Here is a 17,257-nt window from a genome sequence, read left to right as displayed (position 1 = left end):
AGACCATTTATTTTCTGATTCCTCTGGTATGTCTCTGTTATTGTCTTAGATTAAGTTTATTAACAAACTAGTTTGGGGAGGATATTAATGTGACTTAGCTCAAGAAAGTGACAAAATTTGCAAAGTAATGCCTGCCCCTGCAGACAAACCTACATACCATAGAGCAATGTGGCAACATTCAAAAGCAAGTAACCTTATTTCTGCCAATTGTCCCATTAGTCCTTGATCTATTTCACTTTTTCAGAAGAGACCTAATCATAATAATTAATATTAAAAGAATTCCAGGAACACAGCTGCCCCAAAGATATAATTTTGAAAAGCATCTGAAACTTGTTTTCAAAGTGTTTAGGGAATAGCTGAAACTCAACATGAGAACTAGACATCTGGATTGCCTTACAGATAGCTTCTAAAGGTTTTTCAATTCCTAGAGATGCAGAGAGCGCCTGAACAAGATATTCAGGAGTAGATCTTAATATGAGGACACAAGGAAGGAGATCCATTTTTTATTTTTAGAAGTTTGTGTATCAAGGATTTCTCATGCTTTTCAAGATTCCCAGGAACTGATTCAGCCTGTTCTTCAGGAAGTAAGATAATCTAACCTTAGGAGGTATTTACTTTTTCTATCAATTCTAAGGGGATGGCCAGCTTTGATTAGTCACCTAACTTTCAAATGCTTAACTGACATTAGATGAGGTGGATCTTACTAGAGGTCATAAAAAAAAAAGTGATGGTGCCTATCTGCATTTTTGGCCACCTAAAATCAGGTTTTAAATTGAAATTTCATTCTTAAGCTACTCTGGATACCTAAAAAATAACTATTCTCAGAGGACAGGCCCAGATTTTTATGGCAAAAGCTTAATTTGGATTTTAAAAGAATTGCCTTTATTTAACTATTTTAAAATAACTAAAAACAATTAGTGGGTAGTTATTTTTGATGTGAAAATTCTGAAAACAAAGGTATTTCATATATTTTTCTTCATGCAGTTTTCAAAGTGGAGAATAATTGCATTTTGTCAATTCAAAAATGTAGGTTCTTCCCTGGAATGATTTTATCTCAATTAAAGTTCCTTTGCAGAGTCAAAGAATGTAATGGCTGAGAATCTCAACAAAAGAAAATTTAAAAGGCACATGAAGCAGCAAAAAGACATGTTAATACTGGACAGAGATTATAAAAAGTTCCTCTTTTAAATCATAGTGAAAAGTCAAAATCTTGGAAAAAAAAAGTCAAAAACCTGGAAGGACAAAAATGGATGTGGTAGGTCTAAATATATTTTTTGATACCTTAGCAACATTTTGTTTCAATTTTGACCTTTGTAAGTGTTTCTAAGCAAATAATTTACCTTTTTTGAAAGAAAATTCACTTTAACATCAAAACAGGAATTTGTTATGTTTCAAAATGTTAAAACTTTTTTCCCAAACCATTATTGATTTAAAGCTAACCTTTTCTTCAAAAAAATATTGATTTCAAGAAATTTGACATTATTGTTTGGACTTCACTGCACCATTGCACTGAAGAAAAAATTTTACCCTAAATCCCCATCATCAAAATTGCATCAATTAATATCCTCTGAAAATGATCTGGCACTTTCCTTTCTTTGTTGCCTAAAATTACATGGTAGCCGCACGGTGATGAACATCTGTTTATCATCATTGCAGACCCAGCTTCACTGCGGTGCTTGAAGATGTGATCACTACATATGTACTGTAAGTCATGCTAAATGACTGAGGCAAAACAGACAATATGCAATATGGAAGAGTTTTGCTAGGGTCGCATTAAGACAGCTTCCCTTATTCTTGCTGCACGAGTGAACAACATGCATGGTCCAGGTTGCAGGTTGTCTTAGACATGCCCATGGTGCTTGAGTTCCCTGGGAAAAATAGAGAGCTGTCATGACATCCCACAGAAATTCAGCTGCATTGGTTTCAACACACTCACGTGCTGTGAGCAGCCACCCAGTGACAAAAAGTGCACAACTTTCCAGATATGACTAATGTGAATGCTGTGCCTGTTCTTCTCAGAAATGGACCTGCAGTGGCCAAAGTGACCTCTGCCTCATGTCTCTAAGCTTATTTTAGTTCCACCTTGAATGTTAGGACTAGCTGTCAGTAGCAAGGCAATATAGCTACAGCAAAACGTTTCTGTCTTTTGAGCCTGTAGAGTTAGAGGGAATGGCTTTTAGATCATTCAAGACAACAGACTGTCTCACTCGAATGCCACACATTTCTAACTGACATCTGACAAGTTTGGTAGCAACTATCTGTTATACAAGCAATTGTCTGCCATATTGAAAATATCAAGGTTTCACAAACACCTCCTTCCCAAGGCAGAACTTTTATTCTGTTTCATAACATTTGTAAAGAATTGTTTAAATGAGTGAGCTTAGATTTACAGGAATACATGGAGAAATCAGTCAGTGGGGAATGCGATCAGTATAGTTTTTATATCTCTGGGACATTTAGAGGCACATGAGTTTAATGGTACTGATAGATCAAAAGATGTATAAGCCTCTTCATCTTGGGACTTTTTGTTTTATGTTATGCTGAAAATATGCTGAAAAACAACTTAGATGCACCTGAGACATTCAGAGTAGGCTTGAAACAAAGAACAATTGAATGAATGAAAAGATTCCAGTGGATACCATTGATCTTCAGATTAAGTCCATAGTGAATGCAATAAGCAACCTAGTATATACTGCTATTGATTAATATACTAGCACTTAAAAACAAACAACAAACAAGGGCATTTCTATTTCTCCAGTTATGTTCCTCCGTGAAGTGATATAAATTATAAACAATAACCAAAAGTTCCTATGACCTCATAGCAGGAATTAATTCCTTTGTTACTTCAGCTATGTTTCTCTGTGTTGAGGAGAAGCTACATTATACTTAGTGTGAGTTAGCATAATTAATTAACAGTGTCATGAGAAAGATCAGACAAAAGTAGCATTGAAAGATCAAGAGCACAATTAGGGTTAAAGGTTAAAAAATAAAACATAGTTGCTTGGACACAAGTCATGTGGCTACTTTTTAATTACATGAGAACTGCAGAGGGCTTTCCAGTAATACCACAAAACTACATAAATAATGTTAAATATATCCTTATCAGCATGGAATGATAATTAACCAATTTATGTATAATTCCAATTTCACAGCTCAAAAACCAAACCCACAAAAAGTACAATAATGATACAATGGATATTCTATGTGCCTGTTGTCATGCATGATGCTAGGTTTGTAACCAGTGCATCACCACTAGCTTCAGCAGTATTGTCTCTCCTGACAACAGTAGTAACTGTATGCCACAGTCATTAATGAAGACCTGATCCTGGTAAGAGCTATCCACACACTATCTATATGTGGTGGGAGTTGTTCAGAGTATACATTTGAGAATGTGTGTAAATCTGGGGTGACACTGAGGTCTCAGTAAGCCCTGTTGCCTATTCTCTGTGGTGACAGATTGCCCCAGAAGAAATCACCTGCTTTGCTGACAAGAATAGCAGGATTCTTTTAATATCTCAATGACTTATTTGAACTATCAACAAAATACAGGGCCAACAATGAAGTGGTGAAGGAGTCTACCTATGTCAGAAATATAAAGGCTTTAAAACAGAGCTAGGTGGAAAGTGGTAAAAGGCTTTCCAGAGACTTTTGAAAATTGCTTTTAATGAAATAGTTGTCTAGAAAGACAATTTTAATCATCCTTTCAGCTAAGATGGTACAGCAGATTTTAAATTTTGGGTGGCACATGCAAAATAGTCTAAACAAGACTGGAACTTTGTAAATAATTACCTATGTTTTAATCAGCTCACTTTCAAAATATTGGAATAAAGGTATACATCATTCTTTTGGAACTTAAGTGGAGATGGAAGAAATGAAATATTCTGTTCACACAAAACATGATTTCAGCATACAAATGCTAAAGAAATTTGAAATATTTCACCAATTTGATAGATTGTCTGTTAAGTATCCAGGGTGATCACTGGTTTCTTCTTCAACTGCAAGACAAGATACAATGGGGAAAAATAAGCTGTAGATAAAGGAAAGTTCATTCACCCAAAGTTTTCAGGAGATAGATAAGCCTCAGGTACAGGCCTAATGTAACGTGACTATTTAGGTAGGAGGTACAGGCATCTGCAGAAATGATCATGCCTTCTCTTATTTTCAGTGCAGGAAGTTTTGCACTTGCTGAGGGGCAGAGATACAAACCATGTCCAGAGGCATATTTCAGTACAAGGCACAGATTTTTCATGCAGAAGAAAATAATGTATTTGTTTTTCACCTGGACATTTGCCTTAATCAAAAGTATTCTAAAATCACCTGAAAGTGATTTTCTGAACATACATGGCTTATCCATATTTGACTGTTTTGTCATGTCTTACTGCAATGAAGGCAATGTTATTTCATAGAGTATTTTTCAAACAAGCTCCCTGTTTTGCTTAGCTCTCTCAAATATGTCACCTTTTTTCTTAAGGGGTTGTTGCTGTCTGCTTCCTTCTTTGGTGTAGCAGCAGCAGGCAGGAAAATACCACGAACATTTATAAGTCATGAACTTCAGAGGATTTTCTCTTCTTGTTAACACACAAATGACACTGGTTTATCTTTAGAACTTCTTATATATTTTGTCCAAAGCACAACATTCATTGTTAATTCCACCATTCTCTCTCAGTCAAAATGCCACTGAATTTCTTGGTTAGCAGAGTACTGCCTGAGCAGGGAAGAGAGAACTGAGCACAGAGTCCCACTGTTATGTGAAGTACAGAGGGAGATTTTAGAAAATGGAGAAGGCAGGAGAGGTTTCAGGACATCTGCACACATACCAGGTAAATTCTGTAAGGTGTTTCTCACACCCTGCTTCACTTCAGGAAAGCTGTACATATTAGATAACTAAGGGCAGGTGATATCCCAGTGATGGGAAGGCAGTTGTTATCACACACTGTTGATCACATCAAAGGCAATGAGGCAGTAACAGGTTTACCTTAAACACTCATCTGTGTGAAAGGTACAAAACTACCTCATATTTTACTGGGATTTACTTCACATTTGCTAACTCAAGTAAAGACAGCTTTTTCTTCTCATTATGATGAGAGTGACTAAGAGGCTGAATAAAGAACTTACAACCAAGAAAAAAAGAGGCTGAATAAAGAATTTACAACCAAGACAAAAAGTAGTGAGCTTCTGTTTCTCCCTGTCCTCAATCAAAGAGACAATCATCATAACTTAGATAAACTTCTGCGCTTGCATAAGCTACCACAACTGCCCTAGCATTCAGGGGTCAGAGCATAGCACACATTCTCCACAGCACAGTATGGTGTACCCTCCCCTTCACAATTTCCTTGTTCTCAACTGCATTTCCAAACAGAGCAGAGCTTAAGCAAAAAACAGTTCTTGTAACTGAAGATGTAAAAGGTAGAAAGACATAGGAGATGGAGGACATAGATTTAGGGTCTAAGTCTGGAGAGCTGTAGGTGTGCAGTTAGAAGATGAGGTGTTCAGGATAATGGATTTGGAAGGAAACTCATCTAGAGAGTGAACTATAGCAGGGTGAGGGAGAGAGGGAACTTAGGACAGGGGTCCTTGCCCAGGGGGGTGTAACATGTGTGGATCAGGCAGGGGAACACCAGTCTTTTAGGTCTAACACAGGAGGTGGGTCTTGCTGGAGGAGGCTGTGGAAGGGTGGCATATATTTTGAGCTTCTGATCTAAAAAGCTGAAATATGTTGTAGGAGCATGGGAAAGCAGGTGGTGGGGAGACAGAGATGTGAGGGTTTGACAAGATCTCTGGGAAGCTGGGAAAAACATAACTAAATATTGGGTTTTTCAGAATACTTCAGGGCTCTACCTCTAAATTTTACTGGGACCCCCTGTCAGCTGTGCCAGCGACAGAGTTCTCAGGAGACAGATGTGAAGCCCACAGCTCCTGTGCTGGTGCTTTTTAGGATTCTTTTATGCCCTTCTACCAGGATAAAAGACCCAACAGAGAAATGAAAATCTCATAAATAAATAATATTCTGTAGAAAATGGAGTTCCAATAGAGAAGTTTTGTTTTGGAAAATTCAGTTCAAAATAGGCATTCCCTTGAGTCTAAATCAATAAAAATCTGAAAAGCAAATGAAAAGCAGAATATACAAAAGCTTACTTACCATCAGTTCTCAGCTTCATGCTCTAGTCTGTCTAAACGTACACTCTAGTACAATACAGTGAAGTAGATCTGATTTTAAACCAAATCTTTCAGATTAAAGTGTTAGCAAATGAAATAGTGATAAACCCCTTTTGAAAGCTCAGGGTAAAACAAAACATGCATTTACCTTCTTCTTGTGTTTTCCATAAGGAACTAAGAAATAGGGCTGCAGCTTCAGGAAGAGAAAAAGGATTTGTGTTTTGGCTGTGTGTTTCTAGAATCACAAAATCAGAGATACACAGTTTGTTAGTGTTTGATGGCATTTCTTCATTTTGCTCTTTGCTTTTTTGTCTTTATAACTAGAGAGCCAAAGAGGAGAAAAAAAATTGTTGTCTGCTTCACATTGTAACAATCACTGCTGAGAACCAGCCCAATAAATACCTAACATAAATGTTCTTCCTGCTTTACAAAGTAGGAAGAACATTTTATTTTTTCATGTGTTTCTCATTTAGCTGCAAGGTTCCGTTTCCTACAGAAACATTGTCTAAAACTGATTAATGTAGTCTACCTTTGTCATTTGTCAGTTGAGCAAAATTAATAATTTGGTTTTATTTTTTCCAGCAGAGAGAGAAATTCAAAGGGACTGATGATAATCTCATTTACAGCTAGGTCAGTGTGCAACATCACCACTTATATCAGTGAAGTCAGACTGGTACACAAGAAAGGAAAATCAGACACTTAGTCTTATCATGTGCTTTTTGGAATGAAGGAATAACAAAAGGGAGTTTAATTGATTCCTTGAATATAAATACAGCAAAAAAAATAACCTGTCAGTTTTCACAGATTTCTCCCCTAATCTAAGGAATGATTGATGTGTTATATATACCTGTGCATGTTCACTTACCAAGCTGCATTCTGTCATACAGATCCTTTTGCTGGCTCTCATCTGAGATGAATCGACGTCCCTCTACAAAAACAGTGGGAAAAGGATAAAAACAACCTCCAGCCTTTTGTAATTCCTACAATCAGTATTTTCAAAAAACAAAATTACAGCAATTCCTATACAAACATAAAATGGGATGCATATCTCCATCCTTCTGGGGACTTTCCAAATCAGCAATAGCCCATCCTGAACTGGAACACACCAAGGCATACTTTATTCCATAGAACTGGGGTTTTGACATTTTCATTCTTGTATTAACTTGCCATAGGAGCTGTAGATATGGAGAAATTTACTGTCTTTTGCTTCTTCTTTCCTTGACTGCTATACAGTCAAGTCCCTCCTATCTTTTTGCTGGTCTATAAATGAATAGCTTTTAAAGCAATATGTCTATTTAAAAATAAAAAAGAACTACATAAAAAAAGACATTACTTCCTGTGCATCAATAAGATTGATACACAGGTCAGTATAAAAGAAATACAGAGTATTATTCAGCTGGAAGAATCAGACAATACAAAAAGTGCCAAATTCTTTGCTGTTAGGAATAGAAATAATTTTATCACTCACTGGAATTCCTTCCAGTTACACTTACGGTTGTTTGGACCCTAGATCTATTTCATGTTGTTATTATTTTTATTGTCTTCCTTTTCTCTCGGGGCTGTGAGCGTTCTCTCAGGATTGTAAGATTTGAATTTTCTCTTTTTTTCATATGAAGGAAGCTATTCTTTAAGCTTTTTTCTGTCTTAATACATATCCCTGCCTGATAGTTTTTAATTTTGAAATAACAATTTACAATGGAATTTAAAAAATAGAAAATACTTCTGTTAGATTTTGTATTTTTGCCTCAGAGAACAAATCCTTTCTTTGGATCTAAATTTTATTTTTGTATTTAATGCTCCTTTAACTCTGGACTAACAATAGAAACTCAAAAGTTCATTTTCACAACCTTAACACCATGATATTTGCAACGCTGACATCCAAGCTCTTCTTAGAAGTGGTTGCTTATGGTCTGAATACCAACTATAATGCAAGATGCTTGCAATAGGAACATATGTTCTCCTTGCTTGAGAAGGTGTTTTAATAAAGCTTAGGTGAGAATGAGGAATGATAAATATATCTGGCGTACGTTAAACCCCCTTTAAGATCATTTCAGATGAGGAAACTGCTTTTCCAATAGGTTTTACTTTACACTCCAACTCTGTACATTTTAAGTACTTTCTGTTTTGCTTTTTTCTTCCAACAGTTTTTTTCTTCAATTTTATTTCTTTAAAAAATAGTAATAATACCACCAATGCCACTATTTCAGAATCAAGAAGAAATAACAATTTGCATGCCTCTGCAAGCCTCTGAACTTTTACCACCATAACATCCTCAAGCATTTTCTACTTGTGTGGAGCACAGCAGATCAGGAATAATCTAGTGGTAGAGAACATTATCTCCTCAAAATTGAAAAAGCTTGGGACTTACGTGCACCCTTTAAATAGAGCATAGCCTGAGGTGTCCAGTTTCTCCTTTGGAAATGAGCCTTTATGTCAAAAAAGAAAAAAGACACATGTTAACCACGCATGCCATTATTAACAAGTACAAATATTTAAACGGCACCGACCTGTGAGATTCATGAATGCTGCACATTCAGTCTGAACTAGCTGTTTACCTGAGGAGCACTCCAGGAGAAAGATATGAAGGATGCTGCAAGGAACAGGGCCATCACAGATGCTGTCAGTTTACACAGTCCCTGCACATGACAAAGAACCACAAGATACAGGAAAAACCTTTCAATTCTGTAGATCTTCTCAACTTCAGATCTAAATGTGAAGGTATTTCCAGCCCCTCCCTTCTCCCCATCTTGCTGCCAAAATTCCTCTAGTTCAGTGGCTACTTCAGCTTCAGTTCACAGTCAACTGATGGGAGGATGAATGTTAAATCAGACCTACTTTATTCACTTCATTCATATTATTATAAAGGTTCCATATAGGTGAGAGCTGTGGTTGAGACAAGCACTTTTTGTGCTCCTGTTTACAAGGTCACTAGATCCTGCAGAAATGAGCATAATACACAAACTTAGGGAAGGAGAGGATATAACATGTATCTGGATTTTATCAAACCATGAATGATAGAGATGAGACAATAAGCAAATGTAAGAGACTTGCCATTTCAAGCAAACAACCCACAAGAGCAGGTCACTATTTCCTCAGGAAAAGACAGTTTTTAAACTTAGCATCCTATTTGCATTAACCATGATTACACACGTGTCACAGGAGATGGTTGTTAGATTCCTGGAGTTTGTTCACTGATGCAGCACATGCAAATAAATGCTTTGAGCATGAATCCTCTGTGAACAAATTGCATCTCTCCTCATTCACACAGACCATCTTGCTATTCATGCATTAATAACTGTGATGGGCAACAAAGAGCATCTAACTATTATGATTCACAGTGGTTTATTTCATCCTGTTTTTGAGAGCAGATTGTGCTGTTGTTTTTTTTTTAATGCAGTGGTTTTGAGCATACTGAAAATAACAATGTTTACATTTCTCTCAGATTATTTTTAAGTTAAAATTATTAAAACCCTCTACAGGTCCTAAAATATTACACTCACGTGAAAAAGCATGAATTGCAAACTAAAATGTTTCTCATACATCAAAAGAGTCTCACTCACCTTCATACTTAGTTCAGCTGCAAATCTGCAGTCTTCTTACTTGGGATAGAGTGTTACAAGATCTCCTAGCGGTTTGGGGGTCCCTTTTTAAATCTTCGGAGTATAGGTCCCCTCCCCTTCTGTGGCAGGGAGGAGGAATCTGAAGGGATCTCTTGTCAGCCCTGTAGATGGAGAAGTAGAAGGTCTAATGACTCCTGAGGGAAACCTGTAGCCTTGCAAGAAGTCAGAGAAGTGATTGAAGGGTGGACACACTTGAATATGCACCCCATTAACCAGGTGAACACCTTCTGAATATATCAGCATCAACCCTGAGACTTCTCCCACTGTGACTGCAATACAACGTCACCTTCTTGCCAGATGATTGATAACCTCAGTCAGAAGCAGGTATTAATATGGATGACGAGTTCTTACCTAGGATAATTGAACATATATCAGCTTACCATCCACTGTGGGAGCTCAGAAATTTAGTAAGTTACTCTCCAGATATAGCATGCCAACACGGGAGAAAAACGTGACTTATCCAGTGTCACTAGCTTGAGGTTACTCCTAGTATACATTTAGAGGATGAAGTCTCATTTGCTTCTCTGACAGTCTTTTGCCTGTAGTTTTCTTACATGCAAGTGAAAATACAAAGCTGAATTAAAAAACATACTAATAGTCAGAAACACTTTGCTGTCTCATGTATTGGTTGGAGTAAAAGCCCAGATCATGGGCTTAAACAGCTCAAGCAGTAGAGCAGTAGACAAAGAAGGACAGGAAGCAGGAATCAGAGAAGCCATTTTCATAAGCTACTTCTAAGTGATTGTTGGACTCATCACAGTTATGGATGGGGGTTTTGGTCCTCAGGCAAAGGACTAATCATTCTCAATACCTAGCCTTGCTGGTTCTGTATCTAGGGTTTTTATCTCTATTCCTTCATTTTCTCCTTAGTAAAATGGGAGAGGAAAGCAAAAGTGGAAGAAATGCAAACAGGGAGCTAGAAGTTTGCTGATTAGAAGAAGACTGACTAATAGAAAATTTACAGTGGTAGCCCCACAAGTAGGACCAGCCTGTGGTGTAACAGAAATACAACTCAGCACATAAGTGTGACAAACATGAGGAGTGTGCAATGTTAAGGTTTGTTACAGGCTTTTCATCTGACATGATGTCTCTGTGGGGACCAGCTTGAAGTACACTGTTACTGAGGATGCAGTTGCTCTGCTGATGGGGGGATATTGCTCGGTTCTGTGCTAATGCCATACAAAATTAGTCATCCAGCATACAAAATTGGCATTAACTCTGGCATGGATGCAAGAAATGAGAGAAGAGTTTAGATTTTGGCCTCATGCAGTTCTCGTTATGCTGCCATTGTACCTCTATCTTTTGAAAAGATGGTGTCATGGTTCACCTTTAGCTACCAGAAGGGATTCTCCTTGCATCTTCTTCAATGTGAAGTTTACATTTTCCCTGCCATTCTCCTCATTTTCTGACAGAACATCATGGTGGTTAACCCTTAGTCTTAGGAGGGGGTTACGCATTGCATCAGGAGATGTTGAACAAGCAGAGACTTGCAAAAGATAAAGCTCCTCACCTATTCCTTTTTGTGGTGACTTCAGAGTCTCTCTTTCTCCACAGACTACAGGGTGGGAATCAAAACCCACAACTGAGTCTGTGAAAATTAACCCCCTATATTCAGTACTACTCACTCTAAAGTACCTTGTCCTCACAGTGGTTCTCCTTACGGTAAAACGACCTGAATGTGTTTGGCAGTGAATATAGGTCCTGGTTCTCCTGCCACTGGCATAAGCTCAGAAATGGAATGAGGTAAGTTAACACAAACTAAGTGGTGAAGAGAACCAGCTCAGCCCCTCCTGCTGGAATTGGGGAGAAGGGGAGGAGAATGAAAAGCATGGAGAAGGGTTTATATTGTTACCATGCTATTAGAAAGACAACCTCAGCTTTTCCTACCCTTTGACCGTTTTGCAAACAAAGTCTGAGTTGCTCTAAGTTGGTGCTGCTGGGGTCCCACTCTGTCTTCCAAATCTGGCTGTGTTGCCAGAGTTCCATTCTCATCTTTGTACAGACTGGGGCTTGTCTGAGGCTGCCCAGAGGACAGCAGGGAGCTGAACAGGATGCATCAAAACCTGAACTGGCTAATTGTGGGATGAGGTGACCGTTAGCACCAGGAAAATGCAGTGCCATGACAGCATCCTCTAGATTAGTTAAAACTGTTTTACTCCTGTATCCTCAGGTGTCTCAACAGTCCACAAGGTTCCTAGTTTCAACTAGTATCAACAGGTGGGCTACATTGCCTAAACACCTCCCATGACACCTTAGACGATAACGTGGGACTGTCAGTTATGACACAGTCTGCAAGAGACCCAAGACCTTGTGGAGAAGCAGTTGGAGGGCAGGCAGGATCTCTAGGGTGCCTAAAATGTCACTAGATGCTTATGTTTATGAACCAAATTACTCCTACAGTCTCCCTCTCAGTCAAGGGAAACAGGACTTCAAAGAGCATCCTCTGGCCGTACAGTATCCTGCTGTAAGAGGGAAGGACTGAATTCCCCTCTGGAGATGTCTGTCTCTCTTCATTGGCTACAGACAGAGCCTAGACAGCCAGCACTTCACAGACAGCTCCATGTGAAATGAACCCAATACCAAATCAAATTTCCACAATGGTTTAGTATTAGGAACTTCATAATCCTTACTCAAAAAGTAAGAAAATAAGGCAGAGACTAAAGAGGAAAGTCTTTCCCTTAAATTCTCTGTGCCTTTTTGACTTAGAGACCTAAGTTCATTTACTTTTATTGTGATCAGCAATTCTAAGTTGCAGTGTTGTTTTAAAAAATATATATTCTAAATCGTCTCCATGGAAATATATTAAGAAGTCTGTGTGGAAAACAAGAAATGGACTCCAGGCTTGTCAATCCTACTTTAGTGATTAAAATTTAAATTACATTTCTTCTCCCTTCATAGCTCATTCTTGCCATGATTCTGTAAAAGGTGGTCATCTCATTCTTCCCAGAAATGTAGCCACTTCAAGGATGCTATATGGGACATAATTTCTTCGCAAACAGCAACAGGAGGCAACACTTTGGGTAAGAAAAACATTTACTGAGGGTTTTTGCATTCACAAAGATCATGTGTATATGGGCATATATAAGCCCGTAACCTTGAAAAATGAAGTAGCCTATAATTGGGTTATGGATCATAACACACTAAAAGACTACAGCACTTCAGGTTGATGAGGTCTACATGAACACTCATTGTCAATCCTGCCATTTCTCAGCTGATTCACATAAATGAGGAAGCAGCTTTGGCATGTAATCAATACCCTAAGTGAGGGAAGGAGAGTGAAGCTCTCTGTAGCAGCAGGACCCCTTATTAGAAAGAACATAACTTATGCTTATCCTTAAAGATGATCTAAAGGGCAGTGATTGCTTATCTTGATACTGTAAATGATAAGTCAGTTGCTATGACTGGAGTTCAGTGCTGAGGTGGGTGGAAGAGTTCTTTTGTGGTGAAGCTTTACCTAGCGGGGTCGAACACACATTGCTGAGTTGCATCAAGACTGTATTTTCCCCAATCTTTCCCTAAAAACATAGGCTACAATCATTGTGCCTATCTATTTTTAAACTGCTGGTAATGATACCAGTGACCTATTGCTTGCTCTTGAGTAAATGGCATAGCTGCTGTGTGTAGGTGGCCAGCAGATAAGTCACAAAAATGGTATTCTGACAGTGTCAGGGTATAAATCTCCTGTTACGATGACCATTGTCTCTTGCGTTTATTTTCATTTCATTTGTGCTTTCCTGCTAGTCTGTTAAGTCTTTGGGAAATACATCCCACTTCTGTTTGCGATCTGAACAGCATCTAATACAGTGTAATTCTGACCCAGGCTAATCATAACATCCTAAAAAATTGAGAACTATCATGGCTAAGTCTGCAAAACAGGAAATTGCAAACAAAGAGTACTAGGTTTAACTTGCAGTAAGGGAATTTAAGTTAGACAGTAACGCAAGCTTTCTGAGGGTAAAACAGTGATATATTAAGGCTGTGGATCTGTCATCACTGAAAAGCTTGGAGAATAGATTAGCCAAGCCCATTTTAAGACTACCTGGCAAACTGATCCTGCCCAGGGACAAAGCAACTAACCTCTGAACATCTTTCTTCAGCCCTGTTTTTATGTTCCTTTGATCTTTCAAAGCTGACTCTGGACTTTAACCACATTCAACACACTCAAACTGGCAGGAATTTTGTGTCCAAGTTCCATATTCACCTTTTAAAACAGCATCCAATTGTTTACAGTGCAAATCTTATCTGCAATCCATTGACACGTAAGAAGCCTAAAATGTCATGTGAACATGTTTTTCAGCATTATTTTTCAGAATAGAGCCTAATTTCTCCGGGCAGTAGTATTTTCATAGTGCAGCTCTGAAGGTAAGACATACTCTCTGATGTAAACCAGGTATGTGATTAGTAGCTGGCCTAAACTTATCTAACTTATCTAAACACTCCATTGCACACTCAGCATCATAATGTCCTCAGGCCTGATCCCTGCACTACTGCGTAGTTACTAGAGTTGTTTTTCTTCTTTTCCACAGACTTTGTGGGAAGAACTGTGCTAAAAATTACTTGAGGTGCAGGACAAGCTGTACAAAAGCCAGCTTGCTAGGTACTTGCACAAAAGAATTGACAGAGCCTTAGTTGAAGACTACAGCGTTATCACTGCTACATTCAGGTCCAGGCACTCGTGTTCTCTGAGGTGTACTGGTAAAGAAGAAATTTCAAGGGTAAAAATGAATGCATGACAAAAAGTATCTATCTGTTAAGTAAAAGTTAAAAATGTTTTATGAGGTAAGGGATGCTTAAAAGCATCAGGGAATAATAGAAATCAACAAATATTTTAAAGTTGTAAATATCACAGAGGAGGTATGACTTCTGAAATCATAGGAGGGGACACCTATTTTCTTCAATAATGGAAAAGTCTGGGGCAGACACTAGGAAAAAGAGTCCAGATGAAAAACAGACCTGGAAAACAGTTTTCTCCAACTTTCAGGCTGGAAAAGAGAGCTGACCAGCTAAGTACAGGTATTTGCAATGTACATTAGCAGAAGCTGTACAGCTTTTCAGAGAAGCAGATACTACTGAACATACCTCGCAGAGCTTACCATTCTGTAATGACAGAAACACTAAAGGCCAAGGAGTCATCTGACCTTTACTTCCACCCCCTGAACCTGGCAAAGAGAGTTTTTGTCTTTGTCAGGAAGTTACCTAGAGGGCTAAAAACTATGCTAAACATTACGCATGTAGTCATCTCATCTTGGCTGTGTAGTATGTTTGTCACACAGTCTCACCCATGGAGCTAGCAAGAAATACATGCTGTTGCTGAGCAGCTGGATGCCAACATTTCATTGTAAACAGTGGATAGAACTGAGAGTAAGGAAAAAGGCAAGTTAAACTGAACGACTCGGTGATAATCGGACAGTCAGGTGACAGTGACTGAAACAGCCTGCTCCATTTACTTGAGATACAAAGTGCCCAACCTGTGCGAGTAAAGTCTGTAAAATGTACAGATTCTTTGGGTTGTTGCCCTTATCCATGCATACTCATGCAGGGGGAGGGGATTTATATATTTATATATAAATACACATATTTATGTACAAAATGTATAACTTATATAGAGGAAGATGTTGTTAAAGGCCGAACTGGAAACCTCAGGGAAATTTTTCAAGAGAAGTTAAGTGACTTAGGAATTCTGCTTCGTTAACACTTGTCAAACTGAAAATGTTTGTCTTCAATATTTGCCCATGTATCCTGTACAGGAAGAACACTTTACCCTTTAATAGCATGTATTTTAGTCCCAGCATGCAGAAAACAGGAATCCTACTAGAATAAGAGTATTTTCTGTTTTACACTGCTGAAACAACAAATACAGTTGTTGTTTGAAACAAAGCTTGGTTCTAGAGGTAGAAGTCCTGCTTAGGGGTGAACAAATACCTCTACCTGATCCACCAGGTTATCAGAACTGACAGACATTTCAGGACTGACAATTATGTTCTGGAAGTGGGTGGGAAATCATTGCAACCAGGTCTATCAAAGCTTGTCCCTCTCAGTCCACAGTGAAGCCCCAGGCAAAACACAATGTAGCTCAGCAAAGATGGGCCCTGAATCACATGCATCCAAACTGCACACCAAGCAAAAGAGGAGGGTGGGAATTTCAGGCTGCCAAATCCCCCACATCATTGAACCATGGTCTCACACCAAGATACAAATATTTCTTGAAAGCTGAATAAAGCAATACAAAAAGCACAGTCTGATTCAGTTGTTACATGACACTGTGATTCCACCTGTCCTGAAGGAATACAGAGGGAAGGACCTGTTAAAAGTATTATTTTTTAAATTAGATATTACTGAGTTCTTAGAGCTATTACAGGATACAAGAGATATTTTGAGGTATTACAAGAGTTTGTGCTTGTGCAGAGTAATTAACAGCTTAACTGCACTCCCAAAAATTCAAGAGATCCCCAAAAAGTAGTGAGTGGCATTTGTCACTTGAAAGAATGTGAAGAGGAGGCCAAGTATGTCAATGAGACTATTAGAAATGTAAGTATCAGGAGTCTAATTTATATTTCAGACCCTACAAGCGAAGCACTTCTTTCTGTGCCCATTTCTTACTCCACCTTTCTTAAATTAGATTGTAAGGTCTTTAGCGGGGGGATCATTTGCCCCCATACCTGCATAGTGCCTACCCCACTAGCTGTACAGCAGCACAGAGAACAAGGGTCACCTAGACGAACCTCCTGAGTAGAGGTCACTTGTTCCTGTCAGGATATGAAAAAACATGGGTTTAATGTGGGAGGTTTTCTCTTCATATTAGGAAGTCTGAAATCTTCCTGTATATATAAATCTCTCAAAGAGAAGAGAAGAGAAGAGAAGAGAAGAGAAGAGAAGAGAAGAGAAGAGAAGAGAAGAGAAGAGAAGAGAAGAGAAGAGAAGAGAAGAGAAGAGAAGAGAAGAGAAGAGAAGAGAAGAGATCTTCAGGTGGATTTTTTTGATCTCAGAATTGTTGCCTCTGTATTATTATCAGCTTTATTCCTGGAAGAAAGAGTGTCTAGTAAAAAACACCTATCAGCTAGTCAAACCAGAACTGATCGTGTCAGCGCCATGATCTGTGTTGATGTTGCTGGATGGTGGTGAGAAGTTTTTACCTTTATTTAGCAGTTTTCCCACAAAACAGGGAACAGGAATGTCAGTGCACTTTCACATTTTGGATTTTAGTTGCAAAACACCTGTAAGAGCATTTCTTACTTTTTTCCAGAATTGCTGAAATAGCCCGTGTCAGACTGAGAGGTGGCATTTCTCCAAGTACTTAGAGAAGTCTGCCACACTGTGTGGTTAGCACATACTGGGCACAACATTATATTGACCTATTCTATTTCCAGTTGTTTGTACAGAACATACCTAAAGATCCACAGTGTTAAAATGCAAACCTATTTGTCTGAGAATTTAACACTAAAAGTAATCCTGAGTTAACAGTCTTTATGACAAAACTTATT

The 17,257-nt window shown here is 38.4% G+C and overlaps 1 protein-coding gene across 1 annotated transcript; it reads right to left on the bottom strand.

The window, feature by feature from the left end:
* Positions 1–3,774: 3,774 nt before the first annotated feature.
* Positions 3,775–9,210, bottom strand: SPX (spexin hormone). Its single transcript, XM_067289853.1, has 6 exons — positions 9,163–9,210; positions 8,712–8,792; positions 8,525–8,582; positions 7,022–7,084; positions 6,305–6,391; positions 3,775–3,995 (listed from the first exon to the last, which is right to left on the bottom strand). The coding sequence occupies exons 1-6, from the start codon at positions 9,208–9,210 to the stop codon at positions 3,937–3,939; spliced, it is 396 nt and encodes a 131-aa protein (XP_067145954.1). The 3' UTR covers positions 3,775–3,936.
* Positions 9,211–17,257: the final 8,047 nt, after the last annotated feature.

This window comes from Apteryx mantelli, chromosome 1, assembly GCF_036417845.1.
Source record: "Apteryx mantelli isolate bAptMan1 chromosome 1, bAptMan1.hap1, whole genome shotgun sequence".
Lineage (NCBI taxonomy): Eukaryota > Metazoa > Chordata > Aves > Apterygiformes > Apterygidae > Apteryx > Apteryx mantelli.
The sequence above is the reverse complement of the archived record's forward strand: the minus strand, read 5'-3'. Positions and strand labels throughout refer to the sequence as shown.